This window comes from Orcinus orca, chromosome 5 (assembly GCF_937001465.1).
Source record: "Orcinus orca chromosome 5, mOrcOrc1.1, whole genome shotgun sequence".
NCBI lineage: Eukaryota > Metazoa > Chordata > Mammalia > Artiodactyla > Delphinidae > Orcinus > Orcinus orca.
This window is the reverse complement of record NC_064563.1, coordinates 141,066,704-141,085,178: the sequence shown is the minus strand read 5'-3', so window position 1 is coordinate 141,085,178 and position 18,475 is coordinate 141,066,704. Positions and strand designations below refer to the sequence as shown.

The following is an 18,475-nucleotide window of genomic DNA, read 5'->3' as shown; positions in this document are numbered from 1 at the left end:
CTGTGTAATACATGACAAAAGCCATAAAAACACTTTTCTTCCCCAGAGTTTGTGAGCCAATCAGTGATTCCTTTAATAAACATAAAGGGACACAAAGTAAATAACTTAAGATCTTTAACTGGCAGCCTCAGTATAATAGTTGTAGGAATGTTAAACTACTTACTCATATAGAGTTGAACATTTTTGTTTTGGGTTAATGTCCCACAGCTTCTTATTACGGACAACATATTCATTACTGTGCTGTCCATACAGAGCTTCAAATTCTTCTACATCGTGACGAAGATGGTCAGGCACTACAAATGGGCCCGCAGAATTTGAATTGCGTTTGCTGATTAAAAGAAAAAAACCCACAATTTTGTGAGTAATTAACTTTCAGGTGGCCCAGAGTTAACATTTAAATTGAAATAAAGATGGCAACATATTACTCAACTTCAGGATGCAAAAAAACACTACCAGAGAATTTAATGCAGAACAGTTACCTTTCCACAATTACGGTCAAGAGATACCTGACTCCTGAGTAACGTACGAGATACGTGACTACTGAATAAGGTACAAGATATCTGACTACTAGGTAAGGTACAAGATACCTAAGTACTTTTAATTACTTACTCTTGCTACCAAGAGGAAATATTTTTTAAATTCTGGTTTTAAAAAAAATCAATGTTGCACTAATTGTAACCTATTAAAGAGAAAAATGACAGAGTTTATCATAACTGCTATCAATTTAAGTTAAGGTGAGATTGAGACTGGTAAAAGGTACTTAAATAAAAAGATTTTTTTAAAAAACAGTATAAGATTCTAACACTCTGAAAAGATATCATAGTTTGAGTGTGGGCTCTACACCAGACTGCTGATTTACACTCTGGCTCTGCTATGTACAAGCTTTGTGTCCTTGGACACTCAACTACACTGTGCCTGAGCTTCCTTATCTGTAAACTGAATATAATACTACTACTTATCTCCTAGAAAAAAGAGTGGATTAAATGAGTTATACATAAAAAGCTCTTAAAATAGTGCCTGGTACATAAGTGCTATCAAAATATAGGCTACTATTATTTTAACTTAAAACAATCCCTCCATTCAAAGAATCCATGGAAATGTACAAAACCAACTGTTATTACAACTCAGTTAAGAAACGTGGGGGGGCTTCCCTGGTGGCACAGTGGTAGAGAGTCTGCCTGCCGATGCAGGGGACACGGGTTTGTGCCCCGGTTCGGGAAGATCCTGCATGCTGCGGAGTGGCTGGGCCCGTGAGCCATGGCCGCCGAGCCTGCGCGTCCGGAGCCTGTGCTCCGCAACGGGAGAGGCCACAGCAGTGAGAGGTCTGAGTACCGCAAAAAGAAAAAAAAAAAGAAACGTGGGGGAAGAGAGAGATTGGTTCAAGATGGCGGAGTAGAGGAACGTGCGCTCACTCCCTCTTGCAAGAGCACCAGAATCACAACTAACTGCTGAACGATAATCGAGAGTAAGACACTGGAACTCACCAAAAAAGATACCCTACATCCAAAGACAAAGGAGAAGCCACAAGGAGACAGCAGGAGGGGCGCAATCACAATATAATCAAATCCCATAACTGCTGGGTGGGTGACTCACAAACTGGAGAACACTTACACCACAGAAGTCCACCCACTGGAGTGAAGGTTCTGAGCCCCACGTCAGGCTTCCAATCCTGGGGGTCTGGCAATGGGAGGAGGAATTCCTAGAGAATCAGACTTTGAGGCTGGCAGGATTTGATTATAGGACTTCGACAGGACTCGGGGAAACAGAAACTCCACTCTTGGAGGGCACACACAAAGCACTGTGCGCATCGGGACCCAGGGGAAGGAGAACTGACCCATAGGAGACTGAACCAGACCTACCTGCTGGTGTTGGAGGGTCTCCTGCAGAGGCGGGGGGTGGCTGTGGCTCACCATGGGGACAAGGACACTGGCAGCATAAGTTCTGGGAAGTACTCCTTGGCGTGAGCCCTCCCAGAGTCTGTCATTAGCCCCACCAAAGAGCCTGGGTAGGCTCCAGTGTTGCGTCGCCTCAGGCCAAAAAACCAACAGGAAGGGAAGCCAGCTCCACCCATCACCAGACAGGCAGATTAAAGTTTTGCCGAGCTCTGCCCACCAGAGCAACGCCCGGCTCTACCCATCACCAGTCCCTCCCATCAGGAAGCTAGCACAAGCCTCTTAGATAGCCTCATCCACCAGAGGGCAGACAGCAGAAGCAAGAACTACAACCCTGCAGCCTGTGGAACAAAAACCACATTCACAGAAAGACAGACAAGATGAGAAGGCAGAGGGCTATGTGCCAGATGAAGGAACAAGATAAAACCCCAGAAAACAGCTAAATGAAGTGGAGACAGGCCACCTTCCAGAAAAAGAATTCAGAATAATGACAGTGAAGATGATCCTCGACCTCAGAAAAAGAATGGAGGCAAAGATGGAGAAGATGCAAGAAATGTTTAACAAAGACCTAGAAGAATTAAAGAACAAACACCTAGAGGAATTAAAGGACAAACAAACAGAAATGAACAATACTATAACTGAAATGAAAAATACATTAGAAGGAATCAACAGCGGAATAACTGAGGCAGAACAACGGATAAGTGACCTAGAAGACAGAATGGTGGAATTAACTGCCATGGAACAGAATAAAGAAGAATGAATGAAAAGAAATGAAGGGAGCCTAAGAGACCTCTGGGACAACATTAAATGCAACAACATTCACATTATAGGGGTTCCAGAAGGAGAAGAGAGAGAAAGCACCTGAGAAAATATCTGAAGAGATTACAGTTGAAAACATCCCTAACATGGGAAAGGAAATAGCCACCCAAGTCCAGGAAGACAGAGAGTCCCAGGCAGGATAAACCCAAAAAGAAACACGCCGAGACACATAGTAATCAAACTGACAAAAATTAAAGACAAAGAAAAATTCTTGAGAGCACCAAGGGAAAAACGACAAATAACATACAAGGGAACTCCCAATAAGGTTAACAGCTGATTTCTCAGCAAAAACTCTACAATCCAGAAGGGAGTGGCATGATATATTTAAAATGATGAAAGGGAAGAACCTACAACCAAGATTATTCTACCCAGCAAGGATCTCATTCAGATCCCATGGAGAAATCAAAAGCTTTACAGACAAGCAAAATCTAAGAGAATCCACCAAACCAGCTCTACAACAAATGCTAAAGGAACTTCTCTAAGTGGGAAACACAAGAGAAGAAAAGGACCTACAAAAACAAACCCATAACAATTAAGAAAATGGTAATAGGAACATACATATCGAGAATTACCTTAAACGTGAATGGATTAAATGCTCCAACCAAAAGACACAGGCTTGCTGAATGGATACAAAAACAAGACCCATATTACATGCTGTCCACAAGAGACCCACTTCAGACCTAGGGACACATACAGACTGAAAGTGGGGATGGAAAAAGATATTCCATGCAAATGGAAATCAAAAGAAAGCTGGAGTAACAACACTCATCAGATAAAATAGACTTTAAAATAAAGAATGTTACAAGAGACAAGGAAGGACACTACATAATGATCAAGGGATCAATCCAAGAAGAAGATATAACAATTATAAATATATATGCACCCAACATAGGAGCACCTCAATACATGAGGCAACTGCTAACAACTATAAAAGAGGAAATCGACTGTAACACAATAATAGTGGGGGACTTTAACACCTCACTTACACCAATGGACAGATCATCCAAACAGAAGATTAATAAGGAAACACAAGCTTTAAATGACACAACAGACCAGATAGATTTAATTGATAATTGATATTTATAGGACACTTCATCCAAAAACAGATTACACTTTCTTCTCAAGTGCACACGGAACATTCTCCAGGATAGAACACACCTTGGGTCACAAATCAAGCCTCAGTAAATTTAAGAAAACTGAAATCATATCAAGCATCTTTTCTGACCACAATGCTATGAGATTAGAAATCAATTACAGGGGAAAAAAATGTAAAAAACACAAACACATGGAGGCTAAACAATATGTTAATAAGTAACCAAGAGATCACTGGAGAAATGAAAGAGGAAATCAGAAAATACCTAGAGACAAATGACAATGAAAACACGATGATCCAAAACCAATGGGAGGCAGCAAAAGCAGTTCTAAGAGGAAAGTCTACAGCAACACAATCCTAACTCAAGAAACAACAAATATCTCAAATAAACAATCTAACCTTACACCTAAAAGAACTAGAGAAAGAAGAACAAACAAACCCCAAAGTTAGTAGAAGAAATCATAAAGATCAGAGCAGAAATAAATGAAATAGAAACAAAGAAAACAATAGCAAAGATCAATAAAACTAAAAGACGGTTCTTTGAGAAGATAAACAAAATTGATAAACCATTAGCCAGACTCATCAAGAAAAAGAGGCAGAGGACTCAAATCATTAAAATTAGAAATGAAAAAGGAGAAGTTACAACGGACACCACAGAAATACAAAGCATCCGAACAGACTACTACAAGCAACTCCATGCCAATAAAATGGACAACCTGGAAGAAATGGAGCAATTCTAAGAAAGGTATCACCTTCCAAGACTGAACCAGGAAGAAATAGAAAATATGGACAGACCAATCACAAGTAATGAAATTGAAACTGTGATTAAAAATCTTTCAACAAACAAAAGACCAGGACCAGATGGCTTCATAGGTGAATTCTATCAAACATTTAGAGAACAGCTAACACCCACCCTTCTCAAACTCTTCCAAAAAACTGCAGAGGAAGGAACACTCCCAAACTCATTCCATGAGGCCACCATCACCCTGATAAGAAAACCAAAGATACTACAAAAAAAGAAAATTACAGACCAATATCCCTCATGAATACAGATGCAAAAATCCTCAACAGAATATTAGCAAACAGAATCCAACAACTTATTAAAAGGATCATACACCATGATCAAGTGGGATTATCCCAGGGATGCAAGGATTCTTCAATATATACAAATCAATCAATGTGATACACCATATTAACAAACTAAAGAAGAAAAACCATATGATCACCTCAATAGATGCATAAAAAACTTCTGACAAAATTTAACACCAATTTATGATAAAAACTCTCCAGAAAGCAGGCATAGAGGGAACCTACCTCAACATCATAAAGGCCATATATGACAAACCCACAGCAAACACCATTCTCAATGGTGAAAAACTGAAAGCATTTCCTCTAAGATCAGGAAAAAGACAAGGATGTCCACTCTCGCCACGATTATTCAACATAGTTTTGGAAGTCCTAGCCACGGCAATCAAAGAAAAAGAAATAAAAGGAATACAAATTGGAAAAGAAGAAGTAAAACTGTCACTGTTTGCAGATGGCATGATACTATAAATAGAGACTCCTAAAGATGCCACCAGAAAACTACTAGAGCTAATCAATGAATTTGGTAAAGTTGCAGGATACAAAATTAATGCACAGAAAACTCTTGCATTCCTATACACTAATGATGAAAAATCTGAAAGAGAAATTAAGGAAAGACTCCCATTTACCACTGCAACAAAAAGAATAAGATACCTAGGAATAAACCTACCTAGGGAGACAAAAGACCTGTATGCAGAAAACTATAAGACACTGATGAAAGAAATTAAAGATGATACAAACAGATGGAGAGATATACCATGTTCTTGGACTGGAAGAATCAGTATTGTGAAAATGACTACACTACCCAAAGCAATCTGCAGATTCAATGCAATCCCTATCAAATTACCAATGGCATTTTTTACATAACTAGAACAAAAAATCTTAAAATTTGTATGGAGACACAAAAGGCCCCGAATAGCCAAAGCAGTCTTGAGGGAAAAAAAAGGAGCTGGAGGAATCAGACTTCCTGACTTCAGACTACAGTACAAAGCTACACTAATCAAGACAATATGGTACTGGCACAAAAACAGACATATAGATCAATGGAACAGGATAGAAAGCCCAAAGATAAACCCATGCACCTATGGTTAACTAATCCATGACAAAGGAGGCAAGGATATACACTGCAGAAAAGACAGTCTCTTCAATAAGTGGTGCTGGGAAAACTGGCCAGCTACATGTAAAAGAATGGAATTAGAACACTCCCTAACACCATACACAAAAATAAACTCAAAATGGGTTCGAGACCTAAATATAAGACTGGACACTATAAAACTCTTAGAGAAAAACATAGGAAGAACACTCTGATGTAAATCACAGCAAGATCTTTTTTGATCCACCTCCTAGAGTAATGGAAAGAAAAACAAAAATAAACAAATGGGACCCAATGAAACTTAAAAGCCTTTGCAAAGCAAAGGAAACTACAAACAAGACGAAAAGACAATCCTCAGAATGGGAGAAAGTACTGACAAACGAATCAATGGACAAAGGATTAATCTCCAAAGTACATAAAGAGCTCATACAGCTCAATATTAAAAAAACAAACAACCCAATCCAAAAATTGGCAGAAGACCTAAATAGACAGGTCTCCGAAGAAGACATACAGACGGCCAAGAAGCAAATGCAAAGCTGCTCAACATCAGTAATTATTAGAGAAATGCAAATCAAAACTACAATGAGGTTATCACCTCACACCAGTAAGAATGGGCATCATCAAAAAATCTACAAACAGCAAATGCTGGAGAGGGTGTGGAGAAAAGGGAACCCTCTTGCACTGTTGGTGGGAATGTAAATTGGTACACCCACTATGGAGAACAGTATGGAGGTTCCTTAAAAAACTAAAAATAGAACTACCATACGACCCAGCAATCCCACTACTGGGCATATGCCCGGCGAAAACCATAATTCAAAAAGACACATGCACCCCAATGTTCACTGCAGCACTATTTACAATAGCCAGGTCATGGAAGCAACCTAAATGCCCATCGACAGATAAATGGATAAAAAAGATGTTGCACGTATATACAATGGAATATTACTCAGCCATAAAAACGAGCAAACTTGGGTCATTTGTAGAGACGTGGATGGATCTAGAGACTGTCATACAGAGAGAAATAAGTCGGAAAGAGAAAAACAAATATCGTATATTAATGCATATATGTGGAACCTAGAAAAATGGTACAGATGAACTGGTTTGCAGGGCAGAAACTGAGACACAGATGTAGAGAACAAACAAGTATGGACACCAAGGGGGTAAAGTGGCAGGGTGGTGGTGGTGTGATGAATTGGGAGATTGGGATTGACATGTATACACTAATATGTATAAAATGGGTAACTAATAAGAACCTGCTGTATAAAAAAATAAGTAAAATAAAATTCAAAAAAAAGTGGATAGTAATAATATAACTTAAAAAATAAATTAATTTAACTTAATTTAAAAAAAAAAGAAATGTGAGGGGAAAAAATTTTGTGGGTTTTTGGTCCATATAGGAATATGATATAAAAAGGTCACTGCTTCTCACTAGTTTTATTTCTTTTGTCTATTTGTCTCTTGAAAACTCAGTTTCAACAACCAGCTACCACTGGAAATCACTAACATCTAAGGTTAAAACCACAACATCATTTATAGCCTCCAAAACATCTTCCTAGTAATTATCAACAGGACGTTCTCTTCACTGAACATTTTAAAGAATAGTTTCTAGGATCTTCCCACAGTATCTTGCACAGAGTAGGTTCTCAAACTTATCAAATGAAGGTCATCAGCCCTGTGATTTTAATGCAGTTTATATGAATTCTTAACACTGACAGGCCACACTATAAATTCAACCATGAGGGGTCACATCAGGTTGTCATTAATAGATGCACATCTTTAGAGAAGTTAGGGAAATAAAACACAAGTTTAAAGTACATTAATACCACTTTTAAGTTCAAATAAAGCAAAAATTTTCAGACTGTACTTACTTATGGTCTTCACCTGAAGTGACAGTCTCATTATTTGGTGCGACTGAAGTGGTTCCAGACCCAACTAACATAGGCTGGTTTAAAAGACAGAAAAATGACAAGGATTTTCCACCTTAAAATTACCACTAAAACTGATGAATGCTTACATAAATAAATATGCATACAAGCTGCCAATATATATGACTGATCTAAATTTTCTTGTGAACAGGAACATACAGTACTAAAACTTTCAACAGCCACAAATAGGCACAAATTAACATTTAGGTAGCTTCTAACGCTCTAAAATTTTTTTAATTATCACTGTTTAAACTCTCATTTTAGATAAACTAAAGACATATAGTCAAAGATAAAAAGTTTTATTGGAACTTATAAGCTGCTCTCATCCTCCCCTAATATTTGTTCACTTTTTCAACCCCTGCCCCCTATTTGATCCCCCAAATACATGAGAGCCACGAAGAACCCACCATAAGATTTAAAAATAATGCCCTAGTTATCTCATGTGCCTGAAGCAGAGCTTTAGGTGAGAGGAAGGAAGGGAGCCTTTCAATTCTGAGATTCTGTCATGATGATTAGTATTCAGTATCTTTATTTTGAATGTTTTAGATAATAATTCTATTAGTTATTAATAATAAGTATCATGTCTTGTCATACAGATAATGACACTAAGTAAGGCACACGGAAGTCAAGTAACTTGCCCAAGGTCGCACAGATAATAAAAATAATAACAATTGGTAGAACCCAGGTCTGCCTGATGCCAAAGCAGCCTTGGTCACATTGCTCTATGACCAGCCATACAAAGTCCTACATTATGACAATGATTTCACCAGGAAATATCTAGAAAATAAAAAGGACAATAAAGAGTCTCTTTCAAGAATTACTTATATATGACATGAACCTTAAACTTCCTCAAAATGTAGAAGACTGCCAAAACACCTTTAGACGAAAGCCTAGAAATTCTTTCTCTACAAAATACTTCAAAATATCCCAAGAATTGGTTAATTCTTATTTATATTTATTTATATATTCAATTAATTATTTTGGACAAGAATCAATACAGAAAATACTCCATACCTTTGAATCTTTTGGCTTCTTTTTCTTGCCTTTGTTTTTTATCTTGGTAGAATTAAACTAAAACATAAAAATTATTGAACATTCATATAACAGCATTATGAAGCTGCCATATATTATAAAGATACCATACTGATTTTCACAGACTAGTCCTAAGCTGAAGTACATGAAATGTTTAACAAAAATTAACACTATAGTGTGTTAAGCCCTAGTGTTTTGATTTATAATAGAAAATAAGAAAAAGTTAAATGATGCCTAATGCTATAACTAAAATTAAATTGTTCCAACCTAACATGTTGTACCCATTTTAAACAAGGTTTATGTCATTTCAAGGAATTAATCAGACTTATTAAGTAATTCCAGTTATATGCTGATCATATTTTAATGATTTTCCTTTTACTAAACCAAACTCAACATTCTACAGCTGGCCAGACACCAGGGCACAAACAATGAATTCAGAAGAAGCATTTACTTCCCATGGGCTATGTCAGCTGTGTTTCTACAGTTAGCCAGACAGTGTCTAACAGAGTGGGCTAAGACAAAGTTTCAAGTATAGATGACTTGATCCTAAAAATCAGTAAACAAGTATCTTTCTGACTGAAAACTGCCACAAACTACTAAGGAAGACAACTCTGGAATTATTTTAACTTAAGCTCAATTGTAAGCCACTCAAAGCAAAGTCCATTTGTTTTCCTTACAGAACAAAACATTGCGATTTTAATCATTACAGATAACGTTTCATTTTTATGCCAACAGATGACTCAAGAACTCCTTTCCTATATCTATGATTAACATTTATTAGTTGTGAAAACTTATGGACATTGTCTAATTTAAACTTCAGAGTGCGCTGACTGTTGTTCCAATTCCAAGAGGAAGATTGGGATTAATTTTCTAAGGAAATCGTACACGTTATCCAGAAGTCCTCAAGGTTTGGTTCTGGAGCGCCTCTTGTGATGTAAACAAACACTGGCCTGGGTCCTCCTCTCTTCCTTTGGCTGACATGAATTAGAACATAATATTGAAAGTGATCAAATAACTTACTGGCACATCACCACTGTCCTGTTTCCTTAATACAGTGCAGCGGCTGTCTGTAGGAAGATACAGATGGTTTTGTGAGGAAACAAAATGTTTATATTGCCATAGGATACACTAAAGCCTTAAAGAAAACCACCCCAGATACTACTAACATCCACTATGTACTACTCCTTATTTGGCTTTGACGTAAGTTTAGCTTAGAAACCAAGAGCAAAATGGCTAACTCATCGGAAAACCAACTACAAAGAACCACAAAATTTCAATCCAATTCAGCATAATTTGACTGCTTTCTAGGCACCGAACTCTGTGCTAGGTGCAGGGAATACAGAAATGTATAGAGAAGTCCCTGCCATCGATAACCTCATGTTCTGCAAGCTACACAGAGGCAAACACCCATAGCTCAGTGTGCTAAATGCCACAGCAAATACAGTGGAAACAAGCTGACAGAATAATAAAGTCTTCAAGGGGAGTGGCCTGAGTCAGGGGTCAGGGAGGGATGTGGGGAGGAGGGGACTTGAACAAGTTAGACTTGAAATGAACAAGCAGAGGGGTGGGATGTGAGCAAGGAAAGCACAATGCAGGTTTGGACACAGTAGGAAGTGGGGTGTATATTCAGAGGGCAGATGGGGTGAGTGCTAATGAACCCAGACAGACAATGTGAATTCAATTTGTAAGCAAAATGAAGCAAGTGCTTCCCAAACAAAATACTTATAGGATCAGACAGATGTTCTAGAAGAGTCACTAACAGCAACATAAGAGAAAGATTTGGAGTAGGAGGGTCAGAAGCATGGAGACCAATTTGGAGGCTACTGCAATCATGGAAAGATTATTAAGATCCTGGCCTAGGGAAGCGGAGGTAGACACGGAAGGGCAGATCAAAAATAAAGCTTATTTGAATTGGCAACAAACTAGACATGGGGTAACAGGCAAGAGGAAGGGTGGAGACCAGTTTCAGAGTTTTCCTGCTTAAAAACAATATTAAAACGTTATTATCTGAGATAACCAGGAAAAACAGGTCTCTAGAGATACAAGTGGCTTAAGCCATATTGCTCTTAATGGGTCTCTTGGCCATCTACACAGAAATTCCAACAGGGAAATACGCATGCAGGATCCAGGAGAGTTTGGGTCTCCCAATTATCACGGCATTGGTGATATTATTGAGTACTCTTATTTACAAGATCAGTGGATTTTGAAGTTTTAAGAAATACAGTCATTCCTTTAAATGAAAGGAGACAAAATTGAAAATGTCTGGGATGAGGGTGAGAGGCACAAGTAGTGAACTTGAAAATCTGTTGGCTGGTCATTTGGCTGGTGGCTTCCAACCCTATGACTAAAAGCAGAGAAATAGTCACCACTGGATGGACTGTATATTTTAGGTATAGACACAAGAATCAGGGAAAACACATAATGAGAGGGTTGGGTCCTTTATAGTTATCTTGTGTGATCCAAACGTGCATTGAGTTTTGTAAGCTCAGTCCCAGAACAGCGTTTTATTACCAGCAGCAGCAAACTGATGGCAATAAATTCAGGCTATCAAGAAGCATGTCACCTCCAGTCATGAAGCAGTGTCCTAGGAAAATAAAGTCACCTATATTTGAGAACCACAACAAAAGTAAGCTTTTCGGTTCCTTATACTGCATTTGAACTTCATAATGCATAACATTTTTGTACAAGGCCAGACCTTCTCATGTACCCTTTAAAACAAATGGCACAAAATTTGAAAGTCTAACTCCTGACAATATATAAGCAGACTTCTGATGCTAAGGGAAAAGGTGGGGGCAGGGGCGAGGCGTTATCCTAAGAGATACATGCAGTACCAAAGACAAGAAATTTAAATTAATCTAGAATCTAAGAATATTAAAATTTTGAACAAAACAGAATCACACAGATCACTGGCTCCAATTCCTCATTTTAATGATGAAGAAACTAACATTCAAGAGAAGTTAAAGAATTAACTACTAGTTAACCTATTCTGCCAAACTGGACTCCATGCCATTATCCAAGCAGCCCCCTCAAGTCCCCTCCACCCTGTCTCTAATTCTGGATGTCAACCTGTCAAATTCCACCTCCATGTTCAAAGCTGGACTTGGACTCTACCCCTGCACCAAGGCTTTCCTCCTCCCCGAGGAGAACCCCTCAGCACTTTTTCTGGTCCTCTCTTCTCCCATATTACAGTTATCTGTATATTCACTTTACTGCCTTTTCTGAAACATAAGGTCCTTGAGGGCAGAGACTAGCGTAAGCATTTCTGAATTCCTTGTTAACACCTAGCACAGGGCCTTGAAGCAGTAGTAAAAGAAAGTTTCTAATTAATTGAGTTAGGAAAGTAGCTGGGCCACAGCCTACTTTTCTTGACTCCCAGCTCTAGGCTCTTCCCACTACAATACATATTCTATCTGTTCTAGATTCTGCAAGCATCACCTACTTCTGCAAGCCAATGTTTTCTTGAATGCTACAAATCAAGCCATTTCCTAAGAAACGCCATCCCTTTGATATACAATCTCTGCCATGACACTGTGAAAATACCTACGATGAGAATAGTATGGTGTACAGTCTGTGTAATGTATCCATCTGAATATCTCTACACTTAACTCCACAGAGTAAGAAGGCTTTATGACATTTTTTTTAAAAATCACTATTCTTAACACTAATTTCCCCAAATAAGCCAGTTGTACCATAATAATTTTCATTATTTTCTTTAAGTATTTAAGTAAGCTAGATCCTTTGGAGATTTTTTCTAAGATTAGATATAAACTGCAAGTCCACATACCCATTATATCAAAGAATTCATCCAAAGCATTCTGCAGTGCTGGGAACTTGTCTCTGTGTTCTTCCAGCAGCCATATTAAACATCGCGCTTCCTTCAGTGACGCTGGCTCACAGAAATAATCAAGCTGCTTTCCTTCTATAGAGCCTAGTTTATGACCATATTTCTCATTCCAGAGAAAAGTCATGATGCTAAAATCAAGCTCCTTGAGAGCGGCCCCATAACGAGAAAAAAAAGGTCCTGTGGCATCTAAGCCTATAATAAAAACAAAACCCAAGTCAGAAGAAGGGGAAAATTATGTGCTGTAAAGTCACATTCAGTTTCACATCTCTGAAAGCAGTTCTACTACAGTTTGCTTACATTTTCAGTGAAAACATTCAAATAATTGAGAACGAACTTGTTCAAGCTATTATGCATTTTAGAAACACCATTTCACATTAATATGTTAACTATAATAATTCTTATCTATGAGTTGAACAAGGTAGGCCAAAGGTTTCTATTAATATAGTTATTTTTATCAGACCTAGGAGATAAAATGAATTAAATGCCTTTAAAAGGCATTTTTAAAGGCATTAAATTCCTTTAAAAATATTACAATACCTTTTTCACTACTTCGCAATGATTTGCATTCCAATTAGTTTAATTCCAAATTGGAATTTGCATTCCAATTATTAAGCTGACAAGGTTTTACAATGCTTTTCTGCATATGTTCCATAAGAACAAAATACCAATAATATACAGAACTTGCCAAGTGCCTATAAAACAGAAAATGGGCGAACTCCTCACCCAACACCCAAGAACTACACCTTAACCCCCAAAATATCACGGCTCCTTACCCTCCTCACAAGATGCGAGGTGGTCACTATTCCCGCTTTTATCCCTCCCTTCTCCAACTCAGAAAAAGGGGTGGCTGCAACCTCACACGCCACTACTGAAAGGTGAACACCTGCTACCTACTAACACAGCCGCCAAAAAGCAAGGATTGGCTCTGTTCTCTCCCCCGACACGCCTCTAACACAGGACGGACCACAGGTTCCCAGTCCGCAAATGAAGCAGAGATTGCCAAGTTAAAATTACCCTGGACAGCTGTTTCTTCCAGATGAAACAGTTAGCTTTGCAGAAGTCATGTTACATGAAAAATTAGTGTATTTAAACACCAGAATCAGGGATCACAAAAAATACTCATACAAGGTTCAAGGGAATCAGCAATGAAGAAATACCACATTCACATCTCCATCTATGGCTCACATCAAAGCATGTGCTCGTTAAGGGGAAGGGAGCAGATCACACCTAGTACTGAAACGTTAACCCCCGTTCCCACTGCATTTAAACTAAGCTCTTTGTTAAATATAGCAGGTTAAAGTAAGACATAACTTTATAATTTACTTGTCTGATTGTCAGTAGACACTAACAGCAATCATCACTTAGGTGAAATTGTCCGGGGCCAGAAACCCATGGAGATGCATGCTCAACACAGCACCATTTAGTTATCAACTACACCAAGTTTGCTGCCATCTTACTTCGTCTCTACTGACAGAAACATATCAATATATCCTCCGAAACCCTGGAATTCTATCAGCTCCGTGTCTCTAAGGCAGGTCAGGCAGGCTCTCTCTATAGACCGCTGCTGAAAGGGCCTGCCCTGCTGTGGCTCCCACCAGCCTTTTTACCCAGCAGGTGCCAAGTGAATCATCCACAGCACTAGGCAGCAGCCAACCTGGTCACCAGGAAAAACAAGGCCCTGGTACCAGAAGAGATCACCATCTAGTTCAGTCAACAGCTCTCTCTGCAGTCCTTAGGTGGCTTTGCTCAAAGAGCCTGCTTGGGGGGTTCTTCCTCAACCGCATTAGGAAAATCAGGGCAGAGTACCAGAATGTTATGACCCTGTGATTCACAACACTGAAAGTCAACCCCAGGGTATTTCTCTCTTAATCCTTAGATACATATTTGCCCCAGGTGATCCTAAGCAATTAGTTCCATCCACTCTTTCCTGGAAATTCCTCACTAAGGAATGTGACTACGAAACTGCACGATCCCAGAGGGCACTCCCCAGCAGCTGACTCCAGGGGGTGCTATCTACCCATGGTTGTACCCAGTATTCACATACTTTACACAAGGACAAATAGTTCTGCATAACATAGGACTGGATTTTCTTACTGACTGAACTTTCCTGTGTTTCTACCTTATACAAAAGCATATTGTAACCCATCCATAAAGTAACCTAAAAATTGTGAGTTGGGGGAAATAGCATTTTTAACCGCACAAACTTGTGGTTCTACATTTTAAAAAATCATAAATGATAATAGGAAAATGAGAAAGGATTCAGAGGCCTACGTTTATCCTTCCTATGAAACTGCATCTCTAGAATTAAGTGACGTACCAAAGCTATTAAGTTTTTGGATCCAGGTGGCTAATTTTGGTTCCACTTCTTTAAGTTCACTCAAAACATGCAGAAAAACCCTTGTCTTTACTCTATTCTTTTCTTGAACCAAATGACAAATGACATAGTCCACTGCTTCATTGAGAAAATTTCTGCTAGAAAAACAGGTTGTGTAGTCTTCTGTGGTTAAAACCTTCCAAGAAAGCAACTCTTTGAGAAGCTTGGAAGTATTCAGTATCCCGGACTTAATCTTGTCAGCATACTGCTTTATGCACTGCAGAATTCTGTCATCAAGGAACTGGCAACTCTGAACACGGTCTATAGTTTCTACGGATAAATAACAGTGGTCAGTAAAAAGGAGAAAGAGAAACAATTTGCAAAAATATAAACTCAGAAAAAATTAACATAACATTACACAGCAATATAAAACATGACTCATATATTCTTTATGTTGTTTTAAATAGCCTAAGAAATTTTAAATTAGGAATATAAATAAAATATTTAACACCTTGAAAAGGTATGAAAGTTGACATTAAATCGAACATATCAAATACCTTATTTCCTTCACTTGTACCACTCATCTAAAAATCCTAACTGAGCCTCATCAACTACCCAAACTTTATATTCAGTAAATATGCTTCATGCATGAATGCAAAGGGTTTCTTCCTGGAGTTGAAGGGATCATTTCTTCAGGTATAAATACAATTAACATTTGGTAGTTACTGTATGTTATTCATCTTATTGTTGAATCCTAAATCACAGACCTGTGGAATCATTGATTCCAAGCTGGGAAATATCTCAGAAGTTCATCTTCCCACCCAGGCATTTCCCCCTAAAAATGGCCATTTAGCCTCTTGAAGCTAAGACAATAAATTAAATACAAAAAATATATATATATAAAATAATAATGTTCACTAAAAATTTTTTCGGTAGGAAAGATAACTGTGATTGATTTGTGAAACATTAATGGAATACTAGATGAAAAATAAAGACAACAAGAGGAAATATTTCATTTTGGGAAGAGCCATCACAGTAGAAAATGAGAACAATGTACTTCAACTCCAAACTGAAAGCATGCCTGGGGCTATAACGTACAGTATGGTGACTATAGTTAATAATACTGTTTTCCGTATTTGCATGTAGATCTTGAAAGTTCTCGTGAAAAAAAAATTCTGTATGTATGGTGATGGATGTTAACTGAACTTACCTGTGGTAATCATTTTGCAATATATACAAATTTCAAATCATTATGTTGTACACCTGAAACTATACCTCAATTAAAAAGAAAAAAAAAAAAACTCAACCCCCGCCCCAAACCTGAAAGTAAATATGTCCACAGAAACAGTAAATTACTGAGACCGCTCCCATGTTGATCAGGGAATGCTGACAAGACAGGTGTAAAACAGAAGGCTGGATTAGGTAATCTCTCTGGCACCTAGTATGAACTGCTTCTTTATTTGAATTCAGCATATTTCAGATAATCAGTGGCTAATTTACAGTTCAACGTTTCAGAACTTAAATCTGTGTAGCAGGGTTTACAAACCACTGTCAAACATACAATAGGAATTTCAGATATTATTCTCACATGCACTTTGGAGATAAGGAAATGGACAGAGTGTCAGTTTGCCCTGAGTTAGTGGCAGGGTAGCGTTTTCAATCCCTGTATATCGCTTCTAAATTCAATGTTCCTTACACCAACCCCCTCCCCACCTCAGTGTAAATCAGAAGATGGTGATAAAATCAAAATGCCAACGGAAATCTAAATTTCAATTCAATAACAATTAACATAAGGCCCAGCAAGATGAATATTTATATTTATACTTTTAAGCAAAAATACATTATTATTATCATGACTTGGACTCCCAGCATACCTTTCTGCTCTTCAATTTTAGGTGGATTACTTTCCCTTAAGTCCTCTTCCAATCTTTCTTGTGCTAATTTTTTTGCTTCCTTTTTTTGGATCTTCCGCTTCAATTTTTTGTCTTCTTTCAGTCTTAACTTCTCTAGGCTGATAAGTATTTACAATTAGTCATAACTCACCTTTGTTATAAACTCAATTAACTATTTTCCTTTGCCTAGTGTAAGTTACAAGTTTCCTTTTTTAGTTAAAACTTGGCCTATATCTTCTGTTCAATATCAAAAACTTTTGAGACGTGGTCAGTTCAGTCAAAACAAGTGTACTTGTTTCCTGAAAACAAGAACCTCAATGACTGAGTGACTTCTAATTAAGGATGGCATGTACAGATCATGCAGATGTTATTTCCATGTATTTGAGTTACTGCTTAGGGTAAACAAGAATAGTAAAAATGACTCTGCAAGGTAATACATGTAAATACTCATTTCCACAGTAAAATATTATTTTCACAACCCAATAATGGCCCACAACACCAGAATTTGGTCACTATGGTTACAACAAGTTCTCCTCAACAAATAATTCTGTTCATCTTTTCTTCTGCTCTTTCCTGGTCACCAATGATGAAAAAAATCACTTCTTAAAATGGAAAGCAAGAAGCAGGACCAAAAAGAAAAGAAAAAAGGATTGGAATTATTTGATCTGAACAAGAAGATATAGAAATGAATAATTTTGACAGTTCACTGAATATTTCAGGGTGAGAAACAGTCACTGGTTCAAAATGTTTGCTGAAGAGAGTAAAAGGAAAGATGCTTTTGGAATTAAAGTTTCAACAACAGAGAACTAAGTATATAATTTTTATCCAAATGCCAAATCTACTGAACATGTCATTTCATAGCTCAATTTCATAATTTTACTTATAAATTCAACTATTAAATAATGCTTTTTATTCAAGTTTTTAGCATTTAACCATTCTAGGCTAGTTCCCTTGAAAGTTATAAATACCCATAAAATTCACTTAAGAACCACTTATCTGGATATGTGTGCAGAGCCAATTTTAAAAACAGCATAATTTAGAAATCTGCATTTAACAGAATTATATTCTAATAGACATTATTAAGCTACTGATTATTAAAAATCTTACCTAGAACATTTCTGTTTCAGAATAGGTCTTGGAGGAACCTTTTCTTTAATGACTTTGTGTTCAAACTTTAAATAAAACAGACACATCCAAAATTTGTCTCATGCTCCCATGACATAAAGCACAAAACCACAAGTAACAAGCATTTCAGAAGCACACACAATGTTCAATTCGATAGGGAACAGTGATGATGTTCTGACCCAAACAAAAGCCCAGAAAACTTTAGCAAAACAATTTACTGAAAAGAGGAACAAGAGAGTAGACACAATTTAGGAAGCTTAAAAAAAAAATTAAGAGTAAGCAGATCAAGTAAACTACAGATGTCATTACCACAACCCACTCCTGCCAACTCCCATACAGTGAGGCTAGAGGTAATCCCTCCAG

General features: G+C 37.7%; 1 protein-coding gene across 16 annotated transcripts in view; it reads right to left on the bottom strand.

Annotated features, from left to right (window-relative positions):
- The window catches only part of TTC3 (tetratricopeptide repeat domain 3), a 140,157-nt gene that overhangs the window by 45,894 nt on the left and 75,788 nt on the right, over positions 1-18,475 (bottom strand). For 15 of the 16 annotated variants that reach the window (XM_033418274.2, XM_033418270.2, XM_033418284.2 and 12 more), the window contains 8 exons: positions 18,095-18,159; positions 16,970-17,106; positions 15,099-15,425; positions 12,722-12,973; positions 9,958-10,004; positions 8,920-8,976; positions 7,849-7,922; positions 164-328 (listed from right to left, as the gene is read on the bottom strand). In XM_033418274.2, the coding sequence (XP_033274165.1) occupies positions 164-328; positions 7,849-7,922; positions 8,920-8,976; positions 9,958-10,004; positions 12,722-12,973; positions 15,099-15,425; positions 16,970-17,106; positions 18,095-18,159 (1,124 nt within the window). The remainder of the gene's footprint in view (positions 1-163; positions 329-7,848; positions 7,923-8,919; positions 8,977-9,957; positions 10,005-12,721; positions 12,974-15,098; positions 15,426-16,969; positions 17,107-18,094; positions 18,160-18,475) is intronic. The other variant, XM_049710606.1, reaches the window with a different exon arrangement.